Below are 27,623 nucleotides of genomic sequence, written 5' to 3' on the forward strand. Positions count from 1 at the left end.
AATTAATGTGTATTCATTTGTTATCTGCATAGGCTCAAACCATGAACAGCACATTCATAGACGTCTTTCCAAATATTTTCTGCCGACCACCCAAAGAGGTTCTAATGCTAGAGATGAATGGGCGAGAAGAACCCACCATTCTAACCATGGATGACCCAATGATGGATGATGACGAATTCCGCAGCACAGCCTTTCAGCGGCCATATCAGTATCTCACAAGGTTTCATAACCACAGTGATCTTGATGTGTTCACATATCAGGGTGTTGAAGGGACACATGTGGAGTGTCTCCAGATGCTTCTCATGTTCTGTGGTATAAAGGATCCATCCTGGGCAGAATTGAGAAATTTTGCATGGTTCCTTAATCTTCAGCTGCAAGATTGCGAGACATCTCTTTTTTGTGACGTTAATATTACTGGAGACACGCTTGTTGGATTCAAGACCTTTGTAGTGGACTTCATGATTCTGATGGCAAAGGACTTTGCCACTCCATCTCTCAGCATCTCTGACCAGAGCCCTGGCAGGCTGCATATGGATGACATGAATGGTGTTCGAGATGAAGACTTGGCTCCTTTTCTGATCAGAAAAAGATGGGAAACAGAACCACATCCATACATCTTTTTTAATGATGACCATGTGTCCATGACCTTCATTGGTTTCCATCTCCGGCCCAATGAACAGAACTCTGTTGATGCAATTGAACCCACTTCTGGACAAGTGATAAAAAGGAATGTCATGACAAAGGCACTGTATGAAGGCCTACAGCTTCAAAGGGTCCCATTCAACATCAACTTTGATACCCTCCCGAGAGGAGAAAAAATAGAGCGCCTATGTAATGTCCTTGGGATCCAGTGGCCTCTTGACCCAGATGAAACATATGAGTTAACAACTGATAACATACTGAAGATGCTGGCCATCCACATGCGATTCAGGTGTGGCATTCCTGTCATCATCATGGGAGAGACAGGCTGTGGAAAGACGAGGCTCATTAAATTCCTTTGTGAGTTGCGTAGGAGTGGAGTAGCCACAGAGAACATGAAGCTGGTCAAGGTTCATGGAGGCACAACCGCAGACATGATTTACACCAAAGTCAGAGAAGCTGAAGATATTGCTTCTGTTAACAAGGAAGACTATGGATTTGATTCTGTTCTCTTCTTTGATGAGGCCAACACTACTGAGTCCATCAGCAGTATCAAGGAGGTACTCTGTGACAAGACAGTCAAGGGGGAACGTTTGACACGGGACAGTGGGCTGCAGATCATTGCAGCATGCAACCCTTATCGAAAACACACAGATGACATGATCAAGAGGTTAGAATCTGCTGGTCTTGGGTACAGAGTTCGAGCTGAAGAAACAGATGAAAAGCTTGGGTCTATCCCTCTCCGCCAGTTAGTGTACAGAGTTCATGCATTGCCACCAAGCATGATCCCTCTGGTGTGGGACTTTGGACAGTTAAATGATCACACAGAGAAAATATACATCCAGCAGATTGTGCAAAGGGTGATCGAAAACAACGCAATCAATCAAACAAACCTCAAGTGGATCACTGATGTCCTCTCAGCTTCCCAGAAGTATATGAGAACAAGAAATGATGAATGCAGCTTTGTCAGCCTGAGAGATGTTGAACGTTGCATGCAGTGTTTTGTGTGGTTCTATGAAAACCACATCATGCTGTTTGGAGAACTTGAAAAATTTGAAGCCAATCAAAATGCTGAGAACAATGATAGGAATCAGAGACAACTTGAGGCCAGAGACCCAGTGCTCTGGTCTCTAGTTATGGCCATAGGAGTGTGCTACCATGCCTGCCTAGAAAAAAAAGATAAATACAGAGAGAAAGTCAGCAAATGTTTTCCAGAAAGATATAGTCCAGCAAAGATAATGCAGGAGATCTCTCTCATGCAGGATGTACTGTTGAGTGGTGTGCCGATGGGGGATACAATTGCAAGAAACAATGCTCTCAAAGAGAACGTCTTCATGATGGTCCTCTGCATTGAGCTTAGAATCCCTCTCTTTTTGGTTGGAAAACCTGGAAGCTCAAAATCCCTCTCAAAAACTCTGGTGGCAGACGCAATGCAGGGCCAAGCTTCTCATTCTGACTTCTACAAAAAGTTTAAACAGGTCCATTTGGTGTCCTTCCAGTGCAGCCCTCACTCAACACCAGAAGGCATCATTAACACATTTAAGCAATGTGGACGTTTCCAGGAAGGAAAGAACCTGAATGAGTACATCTCAGTCGTGGTGCTTGATGAGATCGGGTTGGCTGAGGACTCTCCAAAGATGCCACTGAAAACCCTTCATCCCCTGCTCGAGGAGGGGTGCATAGATGATGAAGCACTACCACACAAAAAGGTTGGATTCATTGGAATCTCCAACTGGGCTTTAGACCCTGCAAAGATGAACAGAGGCATATTTGTCTCCCGTGGTGACCCTGATGATAAGGAGCTGATCGAGAGTGCCAAAGGAATATGCAGATCTGATGCAATGGTTTTGGAGAAGGTCAGGGACTTCTTCCAGCCCTTTGCATGGTCTTACTTGAGCATCTGTCGCAAACAAACAAAACAGCGCAAAGGATTTTTTGGCCTACGTGACTACTACAGCTTGATTAAGATGATTTTTGCATTGGCAAAGGTTTCTCATCGTAAACCTACTGAAGAGGAAACAATGAAGGCAGTGTTGAGAAATTTCAGTGGCAGGGAAGATGTGAATGCAGTTGCTATCTTCACCAAGAGACTGAAGATTGCACCAAACTTGGACAACATCAGTGCCATTGAGTTTGTGAGAGAAAACATTCAAGCAGTTGGCCAAGATGAAGACTGTCGGTACCTGCTGGTACTAACAAAAAACTATGCAGCCCTCCAGATCCTTCAGCAAACCTTCTTCTCAGAAAGTGGTCAGCCAGAGATAATCTTTGGCTCTAGTTTCCCAAAAGATCAAGAATACACCCAAATCTGCCGCAACATCAACAGAGTGAAGATCTGCATGGAGACAGGCCAAACAGTGGTGCTTCTTAACTTGCAGAACCTCTACGAAAGTCTGTACGATGCCCTCAACCAATACTATGTCTGCTTGGGAGGACAGAAATATGTGGACCTTGGACTGGGGACCCATCGTGTCAAGTGCAGAGTGCACAAGGACTTCAGGCTAATTGTCATTGAGGAAAGAGAGGTAGTGTACAAACAGTTCCCTATACCGCTCATCAACAGGCTGGAGAAACACTACCTGGACATCCAAACTGTGCTCAAAACTGAGCAGAAAAGGATTGTGGAGGAATTAGAGCAATGGGTGAAAGTTTTTGTGTCACTTGGCAGTCAACATGCAGCAACTGCACAGACCTACAAGTACAAAGCACCGGACGTCTTCATCGGCTACCACTCAGACACGTGTGCATCTGTGGTGCTTCAAGTCATCGAGAAGCAGAAGGACTGTATGGATACCTCAGACCCTGAGAGGAAGGTTCTGGAAGAAGCCAAACTTGTCCTGCTCCAATGTGCTACACCAGACTCCATCGTGAGACTGGACTGCACGGGCCTTCCCAAAGTAGAGAGTGAAAATCTCTCCAGGGTCTACTTTGAAGAGCAGAGTAACAGTTGTTTAGCTGACTTCATTCTTGCTCACACAACACAGGAAGTTAATTGCCGCTCCTCATTCACAGAGGTAACTATATACACGTCAGAAACGGCAGTTTCAAATATATCCTCAACATTTTAAGTCCTCATGGCTTTTATAATCTCTCTCATTTTCAACCGTAGGTAACAACTTTCTCCAGACTTCTGACAGCATCTGATTTGGAACCACTGGAGCAAATGTTGCAAAGTGTAGTGCTCCTCTCCCTCCAGCAGTTTGACACGGAGCAATCATTCCTGAAGAAGATCAGGTTTGTTAACATAGTGGGGAAGACGTGTAACATTCACTTGATAGTATTTATCTGCCCTGAAATTGATAGATTTGTGCACTGTACTTTAATTGTGAAAATACCTATCAGTATAGTAACTTTTGTTTTTGTTAATAATAGGAGGCTTAGTTGTAAAAACAATTCATAAGAACTTCTGAGGTCTGTTAGACTGCTAAATGTAGAGTTGTGTTTAAAAGTGGTTTTTAACAACTGTAGTATTACTGAATAGGTTTTGGGGATGCAGTGAAGAATAATTTGCAAGAATACATGTAACTTCTGTTGTCTCTACATATGATCACATTCCTAAGATCTATTCCTGTTTTCTTGTAGGAGCTACCTCACAGCTGGCAGAAGAAGCAATAACCCTGGACCCTGCAACAAGATCCTCATCATTCAGTGTGACTTTGAAGTTTCTCAAAGTGCCAATCTCATTGCATCAGCAAAGTAGGTCCATCTTTTTCCTCTTTGTTTTTGATGCACTGCTGGATAGTTTTTGCTATAATGAATGTTCCTTTTTGTTTTTTAGGTATTCATCCATAAATGAGATCAACAAGATAACTCAGGAGAACATAGGCGGCAAGGTTTTGGTCTATTTCATCACCAGATTGCCAAGAATGGAAGGAGGAAGTTCCTACATTGGCTTTCATGGAGGTAAGGAAACTAAACACTATGAAGAAGTGCTATTAATGTTTAGAGATTAGAAAATAATCACAGACATTTAATCATTCACAGGCCCATGGACATCTGCCCACATCGACGACCTCAGACAATCCAAAGACATCGTTTCAGACATCAAGGCCTTGCAAAAAATGACAATCAGTGAAATGTTCGAAACAAAGATCACTGTGCATGAAGGTATCTGACTGATTATTAGTTCATGGTAGTTCTCTCTGTCTCCATCCACTCACTCACTCTCACGATTTTCTTATGTAGATGTTCTCAAAATTAAAAAATACCTAGATGTAAATGAACTTCTCTAATTGTTTTGCTCTTCTTTGAACTTTTATGGCTTTACATTTAATGATAAAATACATATTTTTCTGCAGCCATGGAGGTCGACGACATGTACACTGAAAATGAGCAGGAGGATGCCGTTCAGGAAAACATGCAGTCAGATGAAAAGGTGAGTACAGACAAAGCATTTCCAGCATTTGCTATTGAGGGTAAACAAAATTCACATCAGATGTTTCCGGCCATGAAATGAAAAACAACATTTGACATTTGCACCAATAAACTACAAACAGGCTGAAATCTATCAGCTCTAAGATCCGATCTGTGAATTCATTCACTTCCACATACACTAATGTGTATCCTGGGTTACGTGTGATTTATTGGTTTTGACTGGTGTGTTCTTCCTGCTGCAATTCGAGGGTTGTGTTGTGGACACCACAGCGCTGCTGAGGAGCTGTGTGCAGAGTGCAGTCGGCTTGCTGAGAGACCAGGTGGACATGGGCAGGCGCAGTACACACAGAGTTGAGATCCTGCTGACACTCCTCAGCGACAGTGATGAAATGAAAGGTACTAACTCTAACTCTGCAGTCATGTTATTTTGTTTAAACAGGCACAGGGCCTTTAATATGATTTGATTCTTTTCAGGTGAATTTCTACAAATCGTGAAGAGGCATCTACACTCATTGCTGTCATCTCATGATGGCAACACCTTCTCATCCATGAAAAGCAACTGGGTCATTAAGGAGGCATCAAACATTGACGCACTGCAAGAAGGAGGCACCTTTAGGTGAGTGCTTCATTCATTGGAAAAAAATGGTTGTATGTTATGTTTGTATTTCAACAGCTCTGCTGATATTTGGGGATCTTTACAGGAACACCCTATGGAAGCGTGTTCAGGCTGTGGTGGTTCCCCTCTTGGCCCAACTGGTTTCAGTCATCGACCGAGACCAAAACTTGAATATCTTGCTTGATGGTGACTGTGGTGAATCTATCAAAAGACTTTGGTTAGATATCTTTGGCAATGATAAACTACTGGATATCCCACATTTAACGCTGGACCAAAAGTAAGTGGAGATAATGCTGCAATCTGACATAGGAATAACACATTCCTGTTATTAGTAAAGCACAATTTTATATTTGCACACATTAACCCTATGCAATCTTATTCTGTTCAAAGCAATGAGACCAAAACAATCCTTGTACAAAACAACATTGCTCAGGACCAGATCATGAGCTGCAGCATGCCTTTCAGTTGGAGGATCAAGAACTACCTAGAGCAACTCTGGGTCCATGCACTTCAGCATGAAGGTAAATGCTTCTATCACAAAACTGTAATCTCGCTTCTCTGATGTTGTTTCTAACATTTAACATCCAATGTGAATCTCTTTTAGGCCAAACTCAGCTGGAGTTTGATGATTTCTTTTGGAAGACGCCGCTCGGGCGTTACATCGAAAAAGCAGACCCAGAGATGCAGAAGGAGTTTTTCCACCGCTATATTCAGGATTTCATCTTTATGACAATGAACGTGACTTGCAAAGACGATCTACAGGTAGTTAATAGTTTAATGGTGACTGTTGAAATGAAGGAATGAATACTAGGCTGCATTTGTGAGATTGTGTATGCATGTTTTTGCACTTACCTAAATGATCCTTTGACTCTTTAGATCCTGTGTGGTGCCTTGAACTGTTGCGTCAATGAGCTGCGATTGCAGCTCAATGCCACAGACACTGTTATGTCTCTTCCATGGGTCCATGCTGCTTATCATGAGTTTAAGAAGCGGCTGCAGAACCTCTCAAGAATGATGTGCATAGAACCTCTGGTGACACAGCACCTCTTGAAGATGGCAGGGGATCACGGGGATGAACTGGTGAGCCTCTAAAGCCGATGTTTTAAAAACGACACTTGGAATATTGTACTTTGAATTGAGCAGGCATACAAGCGGCTTATTATAGTTATTTTATTCATTGCTTTAGATGTGTAGTGATTGTATTCCCCCTGTCCTCTAAGGTTTTCGATGTGTACGCTGCGTTTGCATGTGTGGAGCACTTGGAGCCCACAGCCCTGAACACAGACGCCCAAAGACAAGCTTGGCTCAGACGGGTCAAAAAACTCCAAGTTCCCATCGAGCTGATCTGCTCAGAGGACAGTGTGAGACACTATGGAGAGCGGAGCAAGACAATCGCCTGTAGAGTCCAGTAAGTCATTCTTTATCGGGTCATAATGGGTCAATTGTATATGAGGAAGTTTTAAATGCTCTCTTTAGATACAATTGTGATAAAATCAATGTTTTTTGTTCTTTTGTTTTTTAGAGCTGGATGGAATCGGATATTTTCCCTCTCTCTGTTTGTGGAGCACATGCTGTTGGGAATTGAAGACATCGAGAAGAAGCTGACACCTCTGGTTTTGGAGCAGACACGAGGGCTTTGCCAGGTTGGTTCGGCTTCTTTCTTTTGATTCTCAGTAGATTTCTTAAAAAGACTGACCATTCAAGGTTAACCTCAATCAGTCCTTTATTCACAATAACAATGTGTAACTTCTGCTGTCTCATCTAGATACTGGAGAAAAATTCTGACCTCAAAACCAAGCAGACATTTGAGGCAGTGATCACTTTGCTCAAAACCTGCAAAGAACAAGCGGTCAGCTGCTTCTTCAGGTAGAAATTCAGTTCAGAGTCTTTTTGCATTGAATCAAAAATCACTGCCACGTCGCTCTTCAGTGTGATCATGTTGTGAATCTTTTCTCCAGGTTTGATCTCACGCTATGTCCAGTCTGTATGGGAGACCCACAAAATCCACTCTGCCTGCCGTGTGAACACATGTACTGCCTGGCATGTATTAAACAGTGGTTGGCCCCCGGTCAGATGTACTGTCCACTCTGCATGCAGCAAGTAGAGGACAACTTCCCCATGGTTCCGTCAGAGGAAATGAGGTGGGTGACTGTATATGGATTAGTGAGACAGAGTTTGTGCAGTATTAGTGGAAAAAATGGAGACAAGAATGAATCTAAATTTAAGAGTTATTCTAATATGAAAATAAAATCATAATATTATGGGAATAAAATTGTAAGAGAATAAAGTCATAATAGTATAAGCAAAAACTAAAAGTGTTAATGCCACAAGAAACAGTTGTATTCAAAGTCTTTTGTTACCGTAGCTTTTATTTTAAATCGAAAGGACGCATCAGAAGAGCAGCCAGTAGTTTGTAAAAAATGAAGAAGTATTCTGTTGTTGCTTTTTTTACTTGTACTGAAGTATAACTTCTCAAGATGTTCCATATTCCTCAATGTTTCAAACACTGACTACAAGTCTGTTTGAACACTTCAGAAGGGTGTATATAAACACATAAACTGTATGTCATTACTGACTCTTAATGCATCCACGGCAAAGCCCGTCCCTACCCCAAGAACAATCTGTCCCAAGAACCCTCCGACCTGCTCACACTTACCACCTCCAGACTCCCAGGACTAATGGTGCTCTCCATTTGATCTCAGTAGTTGATGGTCTGATACGTCATCATCAAAGCCCCCTGAAGTCTGAATCCTGACTTGGAAACTCATGATATTTATTCTTGTTAAATTACAGATTTATATTTTGAAATTCTCATTTTAATTCTCCCAATATTACTGTATTATAAAGACTTAGACTTAGACTTAGACTAAACTTTATTGATCCTTTGAGATGACTCCCTCGGGAAATTTAGGTTCCAGCAGCATATACAACCCCGGCATGCAGCAGATTTTACAAATACAACTGTTTAACTCTTTTTGTCTCTTTTTGGTTCGTCTAGGATTCTTATCAACCAACATGCTGAGTTCAGGAAGCGGTGCAATTCTTTCTTCATTGACCTGGTCTCCACTGTGTGCTTTAAGGACAACTCTCCCCCTTGTTCAGCTGTCATTCTTCACTTGCTGTCCTTTCTCATGGTGGAGGCCAGTCCTGTTCCCATTCTCAGGGGTAGGTCACTGGCTGACTTTAGTCACTCACATCTGTTTGCGCTTGTTTTACCAGCTCTGAATATCTTTTTTTTTTTTTTTTCTAGTTAATCGACAAATTCTGACCAAGGCGCTCTCTCCATTTGATGACTCTGTGGATAAAAATCCAGTGATCCGGTCAGCAGTGCTCAAACTCCTGCTGAAGTACAGGTGAGGTGGTCATGGTTAAAAACTGTTTAAGATGAACTTGTATATACTTCGAACATTTTTCGTGCAATATCTCACATTTCTACCTTAAACTGTTTCTGAAGCTTTGAAAAGGTGAAGAAATACCTGCAGCAGCATCTGGTGTCAATCGAGCAGAGCAACTTCTTGGAGGAGTCAGATAAAACTGAACTGTACTTGATGTACATAAACTGCCTCGAGGTCTGCACAAATTCAGTCATTACTATTTATAAGAGATACGATTCCTATAACACATTGTAATACAAGCAATCTGCATTTGAATATGAATGTTTACCTTCCTCCAGGATTCTATGTTTGAAAGGTTGCAGTTCAGGTCCACTGCAGACCAGCATGTGTGTCTGCAGGATGAAAGTTCCTTCCTGACCGACTACCTGCAGTCACAGTCTGCTGAAACAGCCACTGTGGAGTTCCTGCAGCAGGTGGCCAGAGTGCGTATGGACCTGGATTTGGCTGCCAACCTCATTGTGGAAAAACTGAGTGCCCCAGGTGAGCAGAATTGGATGATTAACTCACATACTTTAGACTGAGATGTTTCAAAATGTTAACAGAAAAAAAATGTCTTCTGCTCTTCTCAATCAAAACAGAAGCTCAAGCGGGCGGTCAAAGTGGTACCACAGCCTTCCTGACCAGCGTGGTGAACTTGTGCAGGCGCAGCGGAAACAGCTGGTATTGTGTCTACTTGATCCGTAAGATCTGCAGCCAACATGGGGTGGAGTTTGTCCTGAAACTCCTGAAAGTGGATGAAATGCGCTGGCTCTTCCCTGACGAAGTCTTAGAAAAGGTTCACTTGTCCACATTGTTTCATTGTTTCAACAATCTAGCATTAATCTTTACACAAAGTTATTATTGTGAATGAATTAAATAGTCACATCATAAAAAGACAAGTTTCCATTTCCATTATTCCCAGAGTGAAGAAGCTGCCCCAACCGATCAGTATCTTGTGTGTGGGGAGGACTACAAGACAATCAGAAATGCTGTTGCCAAAGTAGTCATGGAAGGCAAAGTGGACGGGCTGGATGAGGCCTGTGAGGTAATATTAAATCACTCTCTCTTGTATGTGACTCAGCATCAAGTGTGGACTCTGTGTGTTTGTTAACGAAACCATCTCGCTGCTCTTTTGTTTCTTTATAGGGGTGCAGATGCTCACCGCAGAGGATAACAGCTCATCTTCTGCTTGCACTGTACAGAGAAGTCACCACTCTCTACAGAGACCCCAATGCTAACTTCCATCCCAAGCCTGAGGTAGCACTTAGAACAAGACCATAATCTCTATCAGTCAAAGACACAATGATATAACTGGTTGTTCTGTTTACTGTCCTTTGAAGCCCAGTGCTACCATGCCGTTTCTATAACAGAAAGAGGGGTTGAAAAACATTAAGTTAACAAACATTTACAGTCTGTGCCTAATACATTAGCTTGCAAATGGGCTGATTTCTACTAGTGGTAGCAACAGAGCTGTTCATTTATTAGACTAAAGAAGCTAAAAGATCTTGTTGACAAAGCAGACTCGGCTAAACAACCTGAAACTGGTAAATTGAAATACTTAAATAGAGAATCAGCACAGCTCGGCGTCTTCACGGCTGGTAAAAGCCAACAGCCATTTCAATGTCATAAAAAACAAGCAATCGGTTGTCTAACAAACACTGTATGAGCTAACAAGGCAGACATGGTGACCTTTTTTATTGCCTGTAAGTCGGTGCGTAGGCTATTTGCACAGTCAGTTGGTTTCCTAAACCCTAACATCATTTGTTTCTTAATTTAAAATCAACGAGACGATGTTCAGGGTCTTAGTGAACTGAGTGGAACACTAACAGGATGTAGCTATACCGACCAGACCTGATGCACTGTCATGTTTTTGTCAGCTTTTTGAAATAGTGTGTTTGAACTACCCACAAACAAACAATGTCTTCTTCTTTAAAAACACATTTTTATTTTATTTTATTTCTACAGCTACTGAAGCCCCTGATGGCCTACATCCAGACCTCGAAGTTTCTTCCCAGCCCAGAGATAAAGAGGTTTGTTCAAGTCCTGCTGACCAATGATCTCAAGTGGCTGGTTGTTCCTCCTGGGACGTGTGGAGCCAGGTGTGCGTTGGTGGAGTTAGCTATTCACCTGGCTGTTGTGTTGGTTTGTGGAGACCAGGGGATCTTAGCTCCTCTACAGCAACTGGCAATGGCACCTGCCAACATGCAGGTATGTTTATTATCTGCTTTTTATTTTCTTCTTTTCTTAGAGAGAGAAATACCTCCTCTTTGATGGGGTTTCTGTTGTTTTTGTTGGTACAGGCAGCCTTCTTGCCTACGATGCCTGAGGACATGTTAGCAGTAGCTCAACAAGCCATGGGACCGCTGCAGTGGTACAGTAAGTAACAGATCAGAGATTGTCTTCTCACGTTTGAAATACACCTGTTTAATGTTTTATAAGGATTGTTGTTATACTGTAAAAGCACATATTATTTATTCTCATCATAGATTGTCCAAATGGTCACCCATGCACTATTGGAGAGGTATGTGTGTTTCTTTCAGTCAGATTAAATGATTAAGACTTTATACAAGTGTTTTATACAGCTAAAAAGAGTCTTATCTTCTGTCTTTGTTCTTCAGTGCGGCCAGCCAATGGAACGAAGTCACTGTTTGGACTGTGGGGTGGAGATTGGAGGAGTGGATCATAAAGCGGTGCAGGGCTTTCATGTTGTCGGGATACAGTAAGTGTTCTATAGGTTGAATCAAGAAAACAGAAGAACGTTTATAAGCGTACATTATATTTCATCTCATGTCTATTTGTTTGTTGACTTCTAATAGGGCGGACCGCACTCAGACTGGCCATATCTTGGGGGACCCCAATCGCAGAGACATGTTGGACACAAAGGGCCTCTCTCCGGTTCCCTTCACCATTGTTCGCATGCTCACTCATTTGGCCATGCTGCTCGGTACCTGCAGCCATCCACAGGTGATTAATAAAGACAGTTTCCCCATATGATTTTAGGGGGGGCTTGTCTCTGAAAGAGAAACATCCAACAATGCAAGGGCCTCATGGTCTCCTTCATTCATTCATTCATTCTTTGTTTTTAGTCAATTTCAGCCATCATCAAGCCTCCAGTGCCTGATCCAGGTGCATTTCTTCTCGCTCACCTGCAAAAGGACATGGAGCATCTTATCAAATCTCTGGGGAAGGGGACGGACGAGACAGTCAGCGCTATTCACCTGCTCATCGGCAGCTTCCTGCAACAAGCATGTAAGAAACTGTTTTGTCTGCTGCAGGAAAAAGACACAAGGATGCCCTCTAGTGGTCAGAAATTGTGTATGGGTTCATTTTGTATTGAACCATGTTTGAAAGGATTTATGGACCTAAGGTTTTAGGTAACTTATGACACTACTATTCAACACATGTTGTCTTTGCTTTCAGGGCCTGCTCCTAACAACAACCTGCTTACAACCAAAGAAGGTAGAAATGGATGGGAGATGGAAATGACCAATACGGTCATCTCCCCATGGCTGAAGGTAGCAATAAGTTGTGACTTTATTTTTTAATAAAGGGAACAGATGAAGAAGAAGTCGTCTAATTTTGGCAAATTGTTCGGCCTGATTGTAAAACATGTATCAAACACTTGATTTCCTCTCATCCTCCCCACCACAGAACTTGGATAGACAGATAAAGGAAGTGAACGCATTCATCCGAGCTGACTCTCGAATCTCCGCCAATCCAATCATGAAGCTCATGTTTGGCGATCCGAGTCTTTTCTTGGCCTCACTTCCCCAAAATTCACTGATCCATCGTTCTGCCGTGTGGAGCTGCAGGGAGAAGGTTTCTCTGCTGAGCCTCACCCACATTGTGGAGCAGAACGGAGGCAAAGACACTCTGCCTGTGCTCTGGAGGTTTCTGCACAAGGTAAAAAAAAACAACAACGGAGGACTAAGACAGAGGGAGACTTATAACTCAGCAAGGGTTTCCTGAGTTCTACTCTACAGTTGTTTTTTTTGGAAAATTAACTTTTTTATGATCAATTTGGTAGAGAAAAAACTTTCACACATCCATTTCACAAGACAGGTGCATAAACTCCCACACATTGTCTGACATACAAACATTGAGAGGCAACGTTTCAGTACTAGACCTTCGTCAGACATTGACATTTTTGACTGTTTCATGACTGAAACAATTATTCAATCAATCAATTATTTGTTTATTGCATTTTAATATAGTATTAATATTATAATATTAATATTATTATTGCAAGATATCGCTGTTTTTTGTTGTTGTTGTGAACAACTTTTTATTGATTATGAAGATTATCAAGATGTCACTGTTGTGCAGAAAGGCTGTCTCACTGAGCCTGATGAAGGTCTGGTTCTGAAACGTTGCCACTAAATGTTTGTTTGTAAGTTCGACAGTCGGCACGAGTTAACCTTTACGTTCTTTGATGAACTTACTCGAAGAGCACAAAGAACTGTTCTTTTCTTGTCAAACTAAACTAAAATCCAGAAGCTCTGAGTTGATCACGTCTGTTTTTTTTTTTCTTGTAGGAGGCAGAGCTGCGACTGGTGAAGCACCTTCCTGTTATTCTCACACTGCAGAGAGATCTGGTCAAAGAGTTTCAAAACGTCTCCGAGCTGACCTGCAGCACCATCGCAGATTTCCTCCAGGGTCAGAAAGCAGGTACTGAAAATGTGAAGTTCTGTGAGACTCGCAGAACATCTACCAATACGAACCACAAATGTGAAAGTAACAGTATTGAACAAGAAACCATGCTTATAAACATGCTAAAGAAAACTGTTTAAATAATGACATCTTTCACTTCTATAATTATCTGGTTAATATTTCACTTTTCTTCATCCGTTCAGTTTCCCTGAAAGCCTGGTACCAGAAAAACATCACAGTCTTCCTCACAACCTGGAATCAGCTCAGAGTGTCTTTGGGGACAAACGGTAAATGAGATGTCTTTTACTCACTTTGTGTAACTCACACTGGCCTCTCCAACGTCGAAGTCTGACCTGAAATGTGTCGTTCAGGTGAGCTCAAGATCCCCGCTGATCTCTGCGAGAGGGACCTGGATCTCAACAGTGACTTTAAAGTGCTGCTGCCACGGCGACAGGGCCCAGGCCTGTGCTCCACAGCTCTTGTCAGCTACCTCATCGCCCTGCACAATGACCTGGTTTACTGTGTGGATAAACACACTGGAGAGGAGACCAGGTGGGGGCGCTCTTGTCACATACATCGTTTGCTGAAAGAGCATTTCTTCCACTGCATATGACTGTCCATTTGTTCTTGTCTTAGAAATTGAAAAAAGGATAGAAATCTAAATCCAAACCAGAGAGGGGTGAAAACAAGAAAGGCCTGTGTGTAGATATGCTCTGATAATGCAGAGACACCATCTTTTGGCTCATCGTACTTTTCATTTTATTCTTCCCCCAGTTACAAAGTGAGTCCTGCCGATCTGACTGACCTGCATGTTATTCGCTACGAGCTGGAGAGGGATCTGATGCCCCTGATTCTGTCCAACACCCAGTACAGCATTGAGAGAGGCCAGGAGACTCTTCATGAGTACGACTTACCCAAAATCCAGCAGCAGCTCGTCTCTCGCTTCTTACTGGGAAAACCTCTCCTCACTCTCAACGTAAGCAAATAGAAAACAAACCAGAGGTTTCCTCTTTTTATTTGGAGAAGAGTTCAAATATAAATGTTTTTGTCCCTTTTTCTGCAGGGCATTCCAACACTAGTGAACAGACATGACCGTAACTATGAAATCATCCTGAAGGATGTGAAAGCAAAAGTCAAACAAGTAAGCTGTGATCAGATCAAACAACACATAAAATACATCTTGTGTTAAATATGTTTCTGTAGATTTCACCGCTCCACCTTTGTGTTTGTGTGTGCACGCCAACAGGAGCCTCTTCAGACTCTGACCCTGTTTGCCATGGCGGGGGAGCTTCACTCGTACAGCGAGGTGTGTGAAGCCTTATCCACTCTGGAAGTGGCCCTCGGTTTCCTCGCCATGACCGGGGGAGAGCCTCACATGCAGCTGTCCTGCTACCTGGAGGAGGTGCTGCAGATGGAGAACCAGATGGCTCCGCACATCTTCAAGGTCAGCTTATCGGAGACACAGGATATTTAATCTTGTTGCGTGTTCTTCTGCTTCCCCTGAACAGACGTTTGTTACTTTGTATTCAAGAAAATTTCACAACTGTGAGGACAGCATGTTGAGGTTACTTTAAGTTTTACATTTCTTTAGTGTCAGTCACTGATGGATTTAAAGCAACAAAGTAATATTTGGTGGTGTTTATTTTGTGTTTTTAGTGTGAGATTGTGCTTAATGTGTTGTTTTATGTATTTTACCCTCAGGCCATGAGCATGTGCTGTCTGAAACACTGCGTGGCTCTGTGGCAGCTGCTCATCTCACTGAAATCAGAAAATACGCTGCGACTCAAGAGGGTAAGGCATCACAGATTTCTACCAGATTACATATTACAAAGATGACAACACAGAGGTAATAAACACTTGGAGGACTGTAGCCTTCATACATGGGGTGTAACCTCACTGTTAGGCCTTTGGCGCCCCTTTTACATTCATTTCTAATGTTCTCAAGGATCCATTCATGGAGGTCTCAGAGAAGTACAAACGGGTCCTGGGTGAGGACGAGCAGCGGCTGCTGACTGGCTTCTTCTCCAAGAACAGTGCCGACGCTTTCCTGCTGGAGATGCACGAGTTCCTGGTTCTGGTCCTCAAGAAGCCCAATGCTCTTGATACCTTCAAACCTGACTGGGGGTAAAATGAATGACTTCAATATTTATAATCTAACCTCTCAGTTCTTCACATGGTGTCGAATAATTTGGCCATCTGATAAAAAGTGAAGAATTGATGTGAAATCCTGAATTAATAACTGAAAATGTGATCATTTTGGCCTGGTTTTCATGAGTCAGTTTCAAGTGTCAAGTTTAGCTTGCTCACAAGCTGTGTTGTCTCAGGTGAGGTGGTTACATTTGAAATGACAGAATTATATTTCATGACTTTGTACACTTGTCTTTTATATTATTGGACTCCATATGATCTAACATGTGATATCAAGCAGGGCCTGACCGATATGGAAGGTTTGGGGCCAGTACAGATATTGATATCTTTATATCGGCTGATATGTTTCTTGGATCTACAGTATGTTCGGCCTGAGATAAATACAGATGGACACATTTATTGTGTTGATCCCTCAAATACAGTAAAACATTTGTGGAAAGGATAATGTTGAAGACAAGATGGTCAAGTGGAAAGTAGTTGTACATGTACATACATCACTGCTTCACTCTCTCAAGTGTTATCGCTTGTTGTAATCCCAATGTGCTAAGTGAATTGTAGAATAACAGCACACTCTGCTGGTGACAGGCAGAAAGAGAACTGCTAGTTGACACATGTTGAAATGCTATTTGACGGTAAATAAATCTTGTCATATCAGTGCATATCGGTGATCAAATTCGCTGATACAGAGTCTGTGGATATGCTGATATCAGCTGACATTATCGGCTGACTGATGAATCAGTTGCGGCCATTTTCATAGCTTTAATGAAGTTTGCTTGAAAAAGTTCAAGCAAAGAAAAGAAGAATAACTGATGTATATGAGCTTATGTGTCAGTGTGATTTCCATTATTTACGTCAAATAACATGAATGATTTGTGTTTTTGTCCCTAACAGCCTGAAAGACACACTTATACCCTACCTGGAGAGCAAAGGCCTGGACGCCCCTCCAGATGTGGAGTCGATGTTTCCAGAAGAGATCCTCCTGTGTCACTACGTAGAAGCCTGGAAGTTCATTGTGGCCTTCAAGCAGGAGCGTGGACAGAAACAATGAGACACTCATAAGGGGTTTTTTTTGTTTCTTTATTTGATGGACTCAAATACCTCAGGTGAAGTTTACAATCATGATAAATACAAAGTATCGTTGTTGTTCAGCTGTGTGTAGAATGAAGGTTTTACAAATATTTATGCAGAAGACAAATGCCTTTTTAAAGAACACTGTAGTGAAGTGTCATTGTGCCACAGATACAGTGTCCTCCTCTATGCTCGCACTGTCTTAAAATGTACCCCCTTTGATTATCTGCACTTCTTTTATATTCTCTTCCATTTTCTGAAGCGTCAACATGTAAAGATTCCCGACAGCTGACACTTAACTTGAAATGTGAATTTGTCTGTCCCAGAGAGGCAGAATAAAAAAAAAAACGGAATTCTTCTCAGGCACCAAACGTTGAATCACTTGGGAGCTTAAAGCCACACTTAACTGAAAGTATAATGTGTCTTTTCCATTCATAATTCACTATGTTAAAGCTGCACTTTTCTTTCTTTTACTTTTCAAAATCAGTCTTAATATATATATACACACACATCTTTCCTTGAAACAAATCAACTTTACATTCCAGTTGTGACTTTTTCATTTATTTTCTCTCAGATTAGATTTCACCAAAGGATTGTTCGATCTCACATTTGCTGGATAAAACTAACTCCTTCCAATAAAGTGGACATCTTTTTCTGACAGTTTGGTTTCATTTGTTTTGACAAACTTGACAGAGAATCTGATTCTGTAGTCATTGCAGTGTGACTGAACACTCTTTACCTGAACTCCCTCGATTCACCTCCTTGGTATGAGTATTGGTAGTTTTGGTACTTTTGGCCTGAGGGTTACCACCAACATTACAAAAACAAAATATATACCAGATTTTCTTACTGACCTTTATGTGCCAAGTCGCCTCGTCTACTGAGATTTTGAACTCACTGCTACACTCTTAAGTTTGTTTTTTTACATCATGTTGCTGTTAAAAGCAATGGGCTGCCAAAGTGTGCTAATTTTAGCCTGCTGACACAACAATGCAAGCCACAAGCAACTGCAGTGCATTGTAATTCATAAGTCTTTTTGTGTATTGTGAGTGGAGAGGGGTTGGATGTGTGCTGCTGGAAGAGAGCGGAGGCGACACCTCCGCCATATTAAAGCCTGTTGTTTTGGTTAAGGGTTGGTGTTCAAGGGCAATGATCTATTTTACCGGATGTGTGTCATCAGTGGTCTAATAATCCACAGCGGGCAGCATATAATTGTTACCAACACTGAGTGCATTCAGTTGCACTTGGTGTCATATCACTCAGTTTCCTTGTGTACAGTTTTAGAGGTTGTTCCACTGGAGATTCCCAACCATTTACTCCTGTACTGATTGTTGTTATTCAAAGTATATTAACCCCTGTATTATTATGTGATATCGCTCCAAAACTTACCAAAGGCCGTCTATGATGCAGTGCTCAGGAAGTGGCTGCCTGCCGAAGGTTACGTGACTTTCTGACCCTCTGTTAGTGGGAGCTCAATGTGTTTCTGATCAGGCCGATGGAAATGATAAGGACAAGACGGACTGAAGACTGCTGCTGGACCGATCCTTAATTTAATTTCCTCTATACCAAAGCAGTGTTTAGCATAACAATGACAAATGGAAGCATTTCTCCTGTGAAAGTAAACCGTGCTGGAGACCACCCTCTGGGAGTCTGCCGCCGGCCGCCCGCCAAATGATAGTCCATTAGAGTCAGGACTGTGGAGGTTCCACATTTCACTAAAATACCTTTCATCCCCAACACAACCGATTATACTTACTTATGCTTAAAACATAACTTAAAAGAATGAAGTGTTATTTGCAAAATGATAAATGTGACTGATACCAGTTCTATGCTACTAAAGTATGAGCTCCTTTTGACACCGTTTTTTACCAAATTCCATCTTACCTGATGGTTTCAATAATGCACTGTAGACGCTTGAGACAAGAAAATGAGTTCAATCAGGACAGACTTGGGTACGAGTCAAAGATTCACTTACAAGTTTAGATAAAAGGAACATGCAATTTCTTCATCATGGTGTCTTCTTGTACTCGATGGGGTAGTAAGTCTGACAGCAGGATAGCATTCCCCCCTGATAGAGTCTATAGATGCTGGTGGTAGTGGTGGTAATCGAAGTATGCAGGTTGTGATGACGAGTGAGCTTCGGAGAAGATGGACCTGGACACTGTTGAAATGAAATGAAGGTAACTGGGGAGGATGAAGGTCTTGGTCATCAAAGTGAAATGACAAACTGACGGCAAAAGAGAGGAGAATAGATTTAAAGAAATCAACAGGATGATTGGTCACCAGGTCGTGGCAACATTTGGTTGCGAAAATACAAGGGAAATATTTCTAATCAGCTATCAGCAGGAACATAAGGAGAAGAGGAGTGACATGAATGATGATGAATGAATATGAAACAGTTTTCTTGCCTGAACTTACACTGAGCTTAGACTTCATATCGGTGCATTTCAAGTCAAAGTTATTCCACTTGCTGGATTTAAGTTTGTATTTTTAAGAAATAACTTTTCAAGTTTTCAGTCAATTTCTAATCACGTGCCAGATAAAAAGAAAGAAGAATCTGATCTGTAAATCTTGAAGTAACACATAAAACCCCAGTCCTGATTCATTCTGAGTTGATGGACTACCAATTAGAGTCGTCACACATTTCACCATTATAAGGCGATGCTAACAAGTGCTATCTAGCCATGTCCCTGTTCTCATTAGCAAACCAAAATGTGGAAGTACTTTACTTGGTACTTAATAATCACACTCACAAATGGGTCATAAGGCGTGATTTGTGCGACTCAGTCCTGGAGAACAAGCCTCAGTGAGCAAGTTTAATCACTTTAACTTCCACTCCTGTAGGCTTCAAAGCCGTCATGCCAGCGCTACAAAGGGACCAAATTCTTTCCCCTGCTCTCTGCTTGTTTCTTGTCTTTGTCTCTTAATGAGGAGGAATTAGGGGCACATTACTGTGCATCGTGGCTCACATTTAATGATATTCATGCTTGCTGAGCAGTCAGCATCAGGTCACAAACATTTGGGTAAATTATGATTAACAAAGGTGGATTATGATGTGCAGAAATGACCTCTTTTTGTTTACAGCCACAGTGTGTTAAAGGACTTGATGTGCATGGCTGTCCTTTTTCAGAGCTTGTAGCATTTTGTTTAGTAATACTGATGGATTCAGTAAAGTTACTAGGAAGCATTGGTTTCCAGCCAGTAACAGATAACATTTGGACAAAGAAGTTGATGTCACTTTTAGAAACAGTTTTTTAAGTTTCACAGAATAATGCTGAAACAAATTAAAAAGTTAAATGTAGGTCAGCAATCTCAATCAGTTCTTCTTGTCTTAAGTTACTCCTGTGTACCTTTTCACCCTTCAGAGACGCCCTATGAACTCTTCAATCCAGTTAGAATAATATCAAGTTCAGCTTTGAATCATCACTGTGCCTTGATCTGTGGTGGAGCTTCAGACTTAACCCTTCGCAAAACAGCCCCAGATATTCATCACGTTTACACCTTGGGGATCCAATATCATTCTCCGGCGCCGTCGCCAGTCAGGCGCTCTGGGCCAAAAGGGAGCTAAGATTTTAATGATTGTGGTATGAAATCAGTACCCTGAAACACTCCCGAGACCTCTGAAAGCACACCAACAGGCTACTGTATTTTCTATGGGGCATTACATATGCTTTACTGGCGGTCTGGGAAAATGTTTTCTTTAAATTAGCCCTTCAGGGTGCTGCTGTTATTGCATTATTATCAAATTAGTGTATTTTAATTACTACGTCATTTGAAATGTATGTGCCAGTAGGTCACAGTGGGGTGAGAGCAGAGGCCGTGTCCAAACTCTCAGGCCGTCGAGCCCTGCTGTGCAAAGTTATGACGAGGGAGAGAGAGAGAGAGAGAGAGGAAAAAAAAGAAATCAGTGTGCACATCTGTGAATTATATTAGCTAATTGTGTGCACTTCTCTTTGCACTCAACACTTGGGTTGTCCTCCAAGCACAAGGAAGAAATTAACCGCACTGCTGCCATGTTGTTCTATTAAATACGTGAAGAGAAAATACAATTACTGGTTAAGTGGGAACATACCACAAGGGATTATGGGAGGCACCGCCTTTTAGGATTTCAGAGTGAGTTTTTTTTTTTTTAACTGTGCATGCGAACAGGTTTCTGAGCAACATTATTGTAGGATGCACATGAACATAGACATTTAATGTCAGTATTAGTGATAATTTTGTCATGGTATTCAAAAATCCTGGACATTCAAAACTAAAGAGAACTGTGCAGTCAAAGAAATCTTCAATGTTTCGGAGTATATATTCTCTTGTCACTCATTGTGAACTTGCATGTTCCTCCATGGTTGCTGTAAAATACAGAATATAAACGTTTTTTCCGGCTCAGTCTACAGTGGAAAATGTCTGTCATTGCATAATTCTGAGTCCTCAGTCAAGTTGGAGCTGCAAAATTGACCTTGGGCGAAGAAATCTCAACTGCACCCGACTCTTCACAACAGCTTGAATTTCGACACCAAGCCGTCTGCGATACAGGCAGACAGCTCAACCTTTGCATTCCATAACAATAAAAGCACATATTGAATCAGATTGTTATGGTAAGAGGAGAATGTGTTTGAGCGGTTCAGAAATACGTCCTGCATTTACCAAATAATAAGAATGAGGCAAAGGCAGAGACAGGTTCATGCTCCAGACATATAGACATTGTTAGAAGCTCCTGCTGTTCTCACTGACTTTTGTTTTTAGGAAATAAAAAACTGCAAAAAAAAAAAGGAAAAGCAATGGGCACAAGCCAGAATTGCTTGACTGTGTATTTCAGACACACAGTTATGGCTTAAGGAGAGAAACACTCTCATTACAAGTATCATGCTTTTTCAGTGAGCAACAGAAGAATTATGTAATCACTTTGGAAACAAATAATGGCATCCTCAAATGGCAATTGAAGCCATATTGAATACAGAATACACAATATGATAAGACCTGAGGAACTTTTGTTTTGTGTTAATTTTGGCAAAAACCTTGTGGACAAATCAATCATTCTTATCTTTTGTACATGTGTAAGTTCTGTCAATAACAAAAGTAAAAAACATTACTCATGAAAATGTTTTCTCATGAAAAAAAAGCTTCCTTTGTAGCACACTGTCAATCCCTTTGTCTGGCAGCTACCCCGCAGCAGTGGCTTTTGGCATTCAAAATAATCATATAGAAGTAGTCAGTGTTTATGCTGATGTTCTTTTTGCTGCCGAGATCATATTACAGAGGCATCAGTAATACATCTTTTCAGTTTCAATGTTCACTGGAGCTTTAAGATGGGTTTAAGTAACATTGATCAGCTTTGGATGACTTTTTTTCAACAATTGTCAGGGACCAATCAAAACGACAAACACATCAGACTCACTCGTCTCAGATCATACATCACTATCTATTCTGGAGCTCTGGGCTAGGATCAGCTATGACATGATGTAGTTGACTTACTGATCCCCCTGGGGAAATTTGTCTTGGACTCTATAGTTGGGTCAAGTAACCAGCAATGACTGACTGTAAAGTAAAACACTGTAGACTTTTTTTTTAAAAAAATCCAAAATTCACTGTTTATGTCAATATTGAACATATAGAAGCTTAAGAAAGTCAGAAAGTGTAGTGTGCCCTGTAGTATTATTGTTAAGTGTGTATTTCATTGATTTTCATTCTTGTGTTGCTCCACTTCCTGTCTCTTTGATTGTGGCCCCGCCCTTATTGTTTTCACCTGTGTCTCATTAGTCTCACCTGTGCTTGATTAACCAGTCTGTATTGGCTGTGTTCATTTTCCTCAAACATGTTTGTTTCATCAAGCAGTTTAACCCTTTTTCTTGTGGATTTTCCTTTTGGCTCTTCAAGGGTTTTTCACCTGTTGTCACCTGTTTTTTTGGACCCTGTTGTTTCTTGGAAAAGTAAGTATTGGATTTTGTTCATACCAGCCACCATCAACATTTGTGACTTAACCACATGTCAAAAGTTGTTTTGTTACTTTATCATATATGAAGTTAAAGTAAGATTGTCAGATGTATTTAACTAGCTACTTTGCAAACCAATTCAATTGCCAATCATTCAAACAACCCATTACATATCATATGTGCTTTTCATGATCACATTGTCTTATTGTGTTTAAAAATTGGGAAATTGCATCTTGACACTAACAATTATCCAGTTTTTGCCAAGCTAAAGATAGACCAAAACTTTTACACTCAGGTGTTCATCCTCTCACACACCATTACTTAAAACTGACATACTGCTGATGTCATGGGCAGGCATGCAGATGCGAATAATAAAGTACTGCAACACTTTAACAAATCCTCCTTTATTTCAGATTTCCAAGGAAATACTGGATAAAAATGTGCTGTTTTTTTTTTTTTTAACTAAATGGGTGCTGCAAAGAGCCACCCACTTGTCTGGCCTTTGGCACACATGTCAACATTTAACACAGTGACAGGTCTGAGGTTCCTGCCCAGGTTCATTTGTATGCATTTCTCTAGAAAAGTCTTTGCTGTTCTGCAAACCATCTTTATACTTTCATGTTTAAGCCGCTGTTGAATTGTTATTATGCAACATTTCCCAGACTTCTTGTTTCTTGGAGGGGTTTGGATTTCGTAACACAAATCAAACAACACAAGTATCGGTTTACATCAAGGCTGAGACATGCCTGGAGCTCTGACAGCAGAAAACTCTCCCTTGAAAGAGAGAAAACAGTTGCTGCCTGGCACACAGTAAAGTGTGTTATATAATACAATTAAATGCTGTTCTCTCGATCCTCTTTCTTCCTGTTTGCTTTTTCTCACACTCTTCTTTCTTTCTTTCTCTCTCTCTTTAGCCCCTCTTCATTCATTCTCTTCTCCCTGATGTGCTTTGTTATCTGACGGCCTTTGGCTGTGAATAGATAATGACTGTGCAAGAGGTTTTGTTTACCATGGATACCGAAGGATTAGGGTGATTACTACTGGTGCCAGCGCTGTAACAAGCTAGGGAAACCTTCCACTGTGTATGGAGGTGCTGACAACTATCCTGTATGAGATTAGAGAACGTGTATCATGGGATGTTTTTCTCCACCTGGTGTTGAGAGACGAGGAAAAAAAGGCTGAACATCACAATGCTAAGACTTCAAGGACCAGGGCTGCCCTGCAGCGAAAGTAATCCACAGCCTCCATGCTTTGGCTTGTTCATTCCTCAGACTTATGTTAGCTGTAGCACATGATATGCAGTCTTAGTTGTGGGAAATGACGTCACTTTTTACCTTGACCTTTCTCCGTGGTATTCCCTGATGTCTCTGGCGGTCCACAGAGAAAGATGGTTCCTCTACCTCCAACTAAGCTCTCCTGTGGTCAGGGTTTAAGATGGTGTTCAGTTTCACCGAGCCTCTCTTCTTGGCCCCAGCACAAATACACAACACCCTCTCCGATTGCACTTGATAATATTTATCCTCAATTATAATTCCACAGATATGGATTCTTGAGTGGAGTACAGTGGCACCAGACAAAGCAGAGCGACCTTGAGCCCCCGACCGGCCCTTGCTGAGGTGGGTTCCTGCATTAACCCCAGACAATCCACGTTCTCTTCAGCAGTGGGGCAAAATAAGCAATGTGGCCATTAAGAGCTCCAATATAATAGGGAAACACTTGAATGTATATTTGTCCTTGAGGTGAGTGCATGCATTGGGATGGTGAAACGTGAAACCAGCAAGAACACAAACCAAGTGTTGCATGTGAGGGCTGGTAACAGTTTAAATAAATGAGTCCAGCCTTTTGTAAGCTGCAGCCTTGTCTGCTTTATCCCCCAAAACAAGGAAATGTTAAAGATAAGTCGATTAATGACTTAAGTAAAAACATTCCATAGACCATAAGGTTGGAAATGGATCAAACACACATACAGGTCTGAGAAACCTCCTCATCAGTCATAGTCTCAACCCTAGGGTGATTATTGATAAGAAGATGACTCTCAACTTAAGATGAATATGCACAACAACATTTTAGGCCCAATTTGGGGCCAACAGCCTGATTCAAGGCTTGACGCTACCAATTATCTGTCAAAATAATCCTAAAATGTGAGGTGTCAATGCTAGAACTTAACTGCTACTTACTCCCGATCGCAAATCCAGTTTGGTATTTACGATTTCAGATCCGGCCTCCTAACTGCCGGCCAATGAGAGTGAGCAGACTTGAAAGTATCGCCAACCGCATACTTTAGCAGCTCACAAACATGGCAAGAAACGGATACACAACTTTGCCCCAAGCTGAGTGCAATATTGAAGAGGACCTACTTGTGGTGTTTTTATAATGGCTCCTGCATGACATACCACAGCAGGGCCAACAATACATTTGGGTATCTGTAAATCTTACAACAGAGTACAGTCTAGTCCATCTCTTTATTATTGATTGATTTAAGGTTTGAAAACCGACTGGTAATGTTGTGAGGTGGAATCCTAAACACAAACTGAAAAGCTCTCAGGGAAGAAAAGGTCTAAAAGTTGACCATTCATTTGAATGCAGCATCAGTTCTTATCATGTTCACTGTCCTTAAAACATGGACAGAAAAAAGTCAAATATGGTCCAGTCAGGCAGCAGCAACACTGAGAGGAACTGAAAGTTCACGCAATAGGGCTGTGTGTTTGGTAGGATTGTCATTTGCATTTGCTCATGTGTGACCATGCTCTATGCTTGACTCCCGAGGTTAGGCATGAGACTCAGAACAATGTGTACTTTTTTTTTCTTTTTTTCTAGCATAGCCTGGCAAGTTTTGTGAGAGGACCTTGAGATATATGTAAGGCTAAAAATGAGTCTATGTTCCAACTTTGGAAGTTTAATATCACAGTACCACTTTAACACTTTATTTATTTTTTGTTTGTTGTCACGCACTGACTTTCGGTTCCTTTTACAGCCAATGTTTGAGATAAATTCCAAAAACTAAAGAATTTGTTAAAAAACAAATATGACTCTCAGAGGGTTTAGTGTATGTTGATATATGTGGGGGGTCTTAAAAACATTGTACTCTGCCAAAAGCTATTGTTATATAAAACAAATAATTAAAGACAATGTAAGTATTGTAATTTTATTGATTAATCTGTCATGTGAATAAAAGTTGGCTATGTCCTGTTTGTACTCAATGACCTAATACATCATATAAGCTAACAGTTCTTTACTGTATGACATCATGCTAACATGTAAAAAAGTAAAGGGAACTCATAATATTGTATGTATTTTGGGTAACAATCCAATCTCTGTTGTACATAAAGAGTCATATTTAGCTTGGCCAATCAGAGAACACATACATCCCATTACCTATAGGTCTTATTGCCTTAAACTGCCGCAGTCTGTATGTCTTGAGATCATCGTCTCATTTCTGGTCAGCCAGCCTCCACCATTAGCCAAAGCTCTTATTGAGGATCAGCCTGTGATTTGTTGATTGTCTTGGCTATTAGAGATGGCATCAGAGGATTGAGAATTTTCTAGCAGGGGGAAGAAGATGGAAATAATGAGGGGAAGGAGTGGCTGCCAGCGTCTGCTTTTTTAACCTGCACACACATAAAGAGATCTGTGCGTAATATTGTTATTACTGGCAGGGCCTATTTTGGGCAAGTCAGCACTACACTGTGATGCCCAGGAACGACATGCGTGTAATTTCCTGCCAGGGGCGCTGATTTGGTTATAACTACTACTCACTGGCAGCCCGTTCATGTTCTGCCTCTGATTTCCCAAAATGAAACATGTTTATTTTTCTTTTGTCGACAGCAGCGATCTTTCCAAGCAAATCAAGATTGCAGTTTGAGAAGGTTTGAGTTCTTAGAAAAATGTAGTTTGAAATGAAACTGAAATGCCTGAACTGGACCTTTAATAAATATGCTGCAGAAGTGCTCCTGGCTTTGAAAAATAGCCTGTTTACTCTACCTGGTTATGCCCCATAGGATGGATTTCCACACTGTATATATTAAGCTTGCACAAACAATACAGCCTAATTACACTGTAGCTTGAATTACATGATATTTACCTGGTGATAACAGGAAGGTCACATGTAGTTAAATGTTATTAATGAGTGCCATGACTAAAATGAATGTTGTTTGAATGTTCAGTATCTAAAGTGAGTCAGCTCTAGTTTTCTCTCTAAATTTGATTTGTAGAATTATTCACATGAGTCATGGGGACCACGGCCTGCTTAGATTAAGTTAAACATATGTTTAATTTAAAGTCTGAGGTTATGTCTTAGTGAGATCAAATCCTAGTTTATACTGCAAACATGTATATATAGTCATTTTATTTGTAAACCGTACTTTAATGCTCCCGTGAGGAGTTTTTAACTGTTTGTTAAATCAATGAATTAATTCTGATGCTGCAGTGTGAGCGACTGTAAATAGGCACACAACAATAACATAAGATTCACTATTTCTATGCTGTTATTTTAAAGGCTTAAAACAGCTGCCACAGGCTTGATAAAAAACAAACAGACAAAAAAACCCCCCATTTTCAATCGCACAGATTCCTCGAGAGTTCTGCATTTGACTCAGCCAATTTGACAGCCAGAGGAGGTTTTTATGTCAAACATCACTACTTAGTGAGGCACAGTTAGTTTATGCCCCAGGTACAGAGACTGTAGTCCTCTGAGTGGGCAGCCAAAATAGACCCAAAGAAAAGGGCCCTCACTTAAGCTTTAAGGCCAAACATGTTTATAAAATCAATTTCAGCTGTTTTTCAGATATTGGACACAAAAGAGTTACAAAAAAAATCAAGGTCACAGAA

General features: G+C 41.2%; 2 protein-coding genes across 2 annotated transcripts in view; both read left to right on the forward strand.

Annotated features, from left to right (window-relative positions):
• LOC306838880 (E3 ubiquitin-protein ligase rnf213-alpha-like) overlaps nucleotides 1–17,527 on the forward strand; it is a 31,860-nt gene extending 14,333 nt beyond the window's left edge. Inside the window, exons 28-67 of the mRNA XM_079367283.1 lie at nucleotides 33–3,653; nucleotides 3,749–3,873; nucleotides 4,222–4,335; nucleotides 4,418–4,542; nucleotides 4,624–4,746; nucleotides 4,938–5,014; nucleotides 5,262–5,409; nucleotides 5,488–5,629; nucleotides 5,715–5,906; nucleotides 6,020–6,150; nucleotides 6,234–6,391; nucleotides 6,506–6,709; nucleotides 6,850–7,037; nucleotides 7,152–7,272; nucleotides 7,395–7,495; nucleotides 7,588–7,770; nucleotides 8,628–8,794; nucleotides 8,880–8,982; nucleotides 9,084–9,198; nucleotides 9,303–9,504; nucleotides 9,603–9,799; nucleotides 9,926–10,048; nucleotides 10,150–10,260; nucleotides 10,969–11,211; nucleotides 11,304–11,379; nucleotides 11,490–11,524; nucleotides 11,622–11,722; nucleotides 11,820–11,967; nucleotides 12,090–12,252; nucleotides 12,424–12,518; nucleotides 12,655–12,906; nucleotides 13,539–13,671; nucleotides 13,857–13,940; nucleotides 14,025–14,205; nucleotides 14,428–14,629; nucleotides 14,717–14,794; nucleotides 14,900–15,097; nucleotides 15,355–15,444; nucleotides 15,599–15,777; nucleotides 16,693–17,527. Coding sequence (XP_079223409.1) covers nucleotides 33–3,653; nucleotides 3,749–3,873; nucleotides 4,222–4,335; nucleotides 4,418–4,542; nucleotides 4,624–4,746; nucleotides 4,938–5,014; nucleotides 5,262–5,409; nucleotides 5,488–5,629; nucleotides 5,715–5,906; nucleotides 6,020–6,150; nucleotides 6,234–6,391; nucleotides 6,506–6,709; nucleotides 6,850–7,037; nucleotides 7,152–7,272; nucleotides 7,395–7,495; nucleotides 7,588–7,770; nucleotides 8,628–8,794; nucleotides 8,880–8,982; nucleotides 9,084–9,198; nucleotides 9,303–9,504; nucleotides 9,603–9,799; nucleotides 9,926–10,048; nucleotides 10,150–10,260; nucleotides 10,969–11,211; nucleotides 11,304–11,379; nucleotides 11,490–11,524; nucleotides 11,622–11,722; nucleotides 11,820–11,967; nucleotides 12,090–12,252; nucleotides 12,424–12,518; nucleotides 12,655–12,906; nucleotides 13,539–13,671; nucleotides 13,857–13,940; nucleotides 14,025–14,205; nucleotides 14,428–14,629; nucleotides 14,717–14,794; nucleotides 14,900–15,097; nucleotides 15,355–15,444; nucleotides 15,599–15,777; nucleotides 16,693–16,849 — 9,186 coding nt within the window. The 3' untranslated portion in view covers nucleotides 16,850–17,527. The remainder of the gene's footprint in view (nucleotides 1–32; nucleotides 3,654–3,748; nucleotides 3,874–4,221; nucleotides 4,336–4,417; nucleotides 4,543–4,623; nucleotides 4,747–4,937; nucleotides 5,015–5,261; nucleotides 5,410–5,487; nucleotides 5,630–5,714; nucleotides 5,907–6,019; nucleotides 6,151–6,233; nucleotides 6,392–6,505; nucleotides 6,710–6,849; nucleotides 7,038–7,151; nucleotides 7,273–7,394; nucleotides 7,496–7,587; nucleotides 7,771–8,627; nucleotides 8,795–8,879; nucleotides 8,983–9,083; nucleotides 9,199–9,302; nucleotides 9,505–9,602; nucleotides 9,800–9,925; nucleotides 10,049–10,149; nucleotides 10,261–10,968; nucleotides 11,212–11,303; nucleotides 11,380–11,489; nucleotides 11,525–11,621; nucleotides 11,723–11,819; nucleotides 11,968–12,089; nucleotides 12,253–12,423; nucleotides 12,519–12,654; nucleotides 12,907–13,538; nucleotides 13,672–13,856; nucleotides 13,941–14,024; nucleotides 14,206–14,427; nucleotides 14,630–14,716; nucleotides 14,795–14,899; nucleotides 15,098–15,354; nucleotides 15,445–15,598; nucleotides 15,778–16,692) is intronic.
• A 6,807-nt stretch (nucleotides 17,528–24,334) lies between these two features.
• The window catches only part of LOC306838881 (transcription factor Sox-9-like), a 131,366-nt gene continuing 128,077 nt past the window's right edge, over nucleotides 24,335–27,623 (forward strand). The window contains exon 1 of the mRNA XM_079367285.1: nucleotides 24,335–24,412. The gene's annotated coding sequence lies outside the window, so the exon portion shown is untranslated. The remainder of the gene's footprint in view (nucleotides 24,413–27,623) is intronic.

Source organism: Symphodus melops (assembly GCF_947650265.1).
Source record: "Symphodus melops genome assembly, chromosome: 17".
In the NCBI taxonomy this organism is placed as follows: domain Eukaryota; kingdom Metazoa; phylum Chordata; class Actinopteri; order Labriformes; family Labridae; genus Symphodus; species Symphodus melops.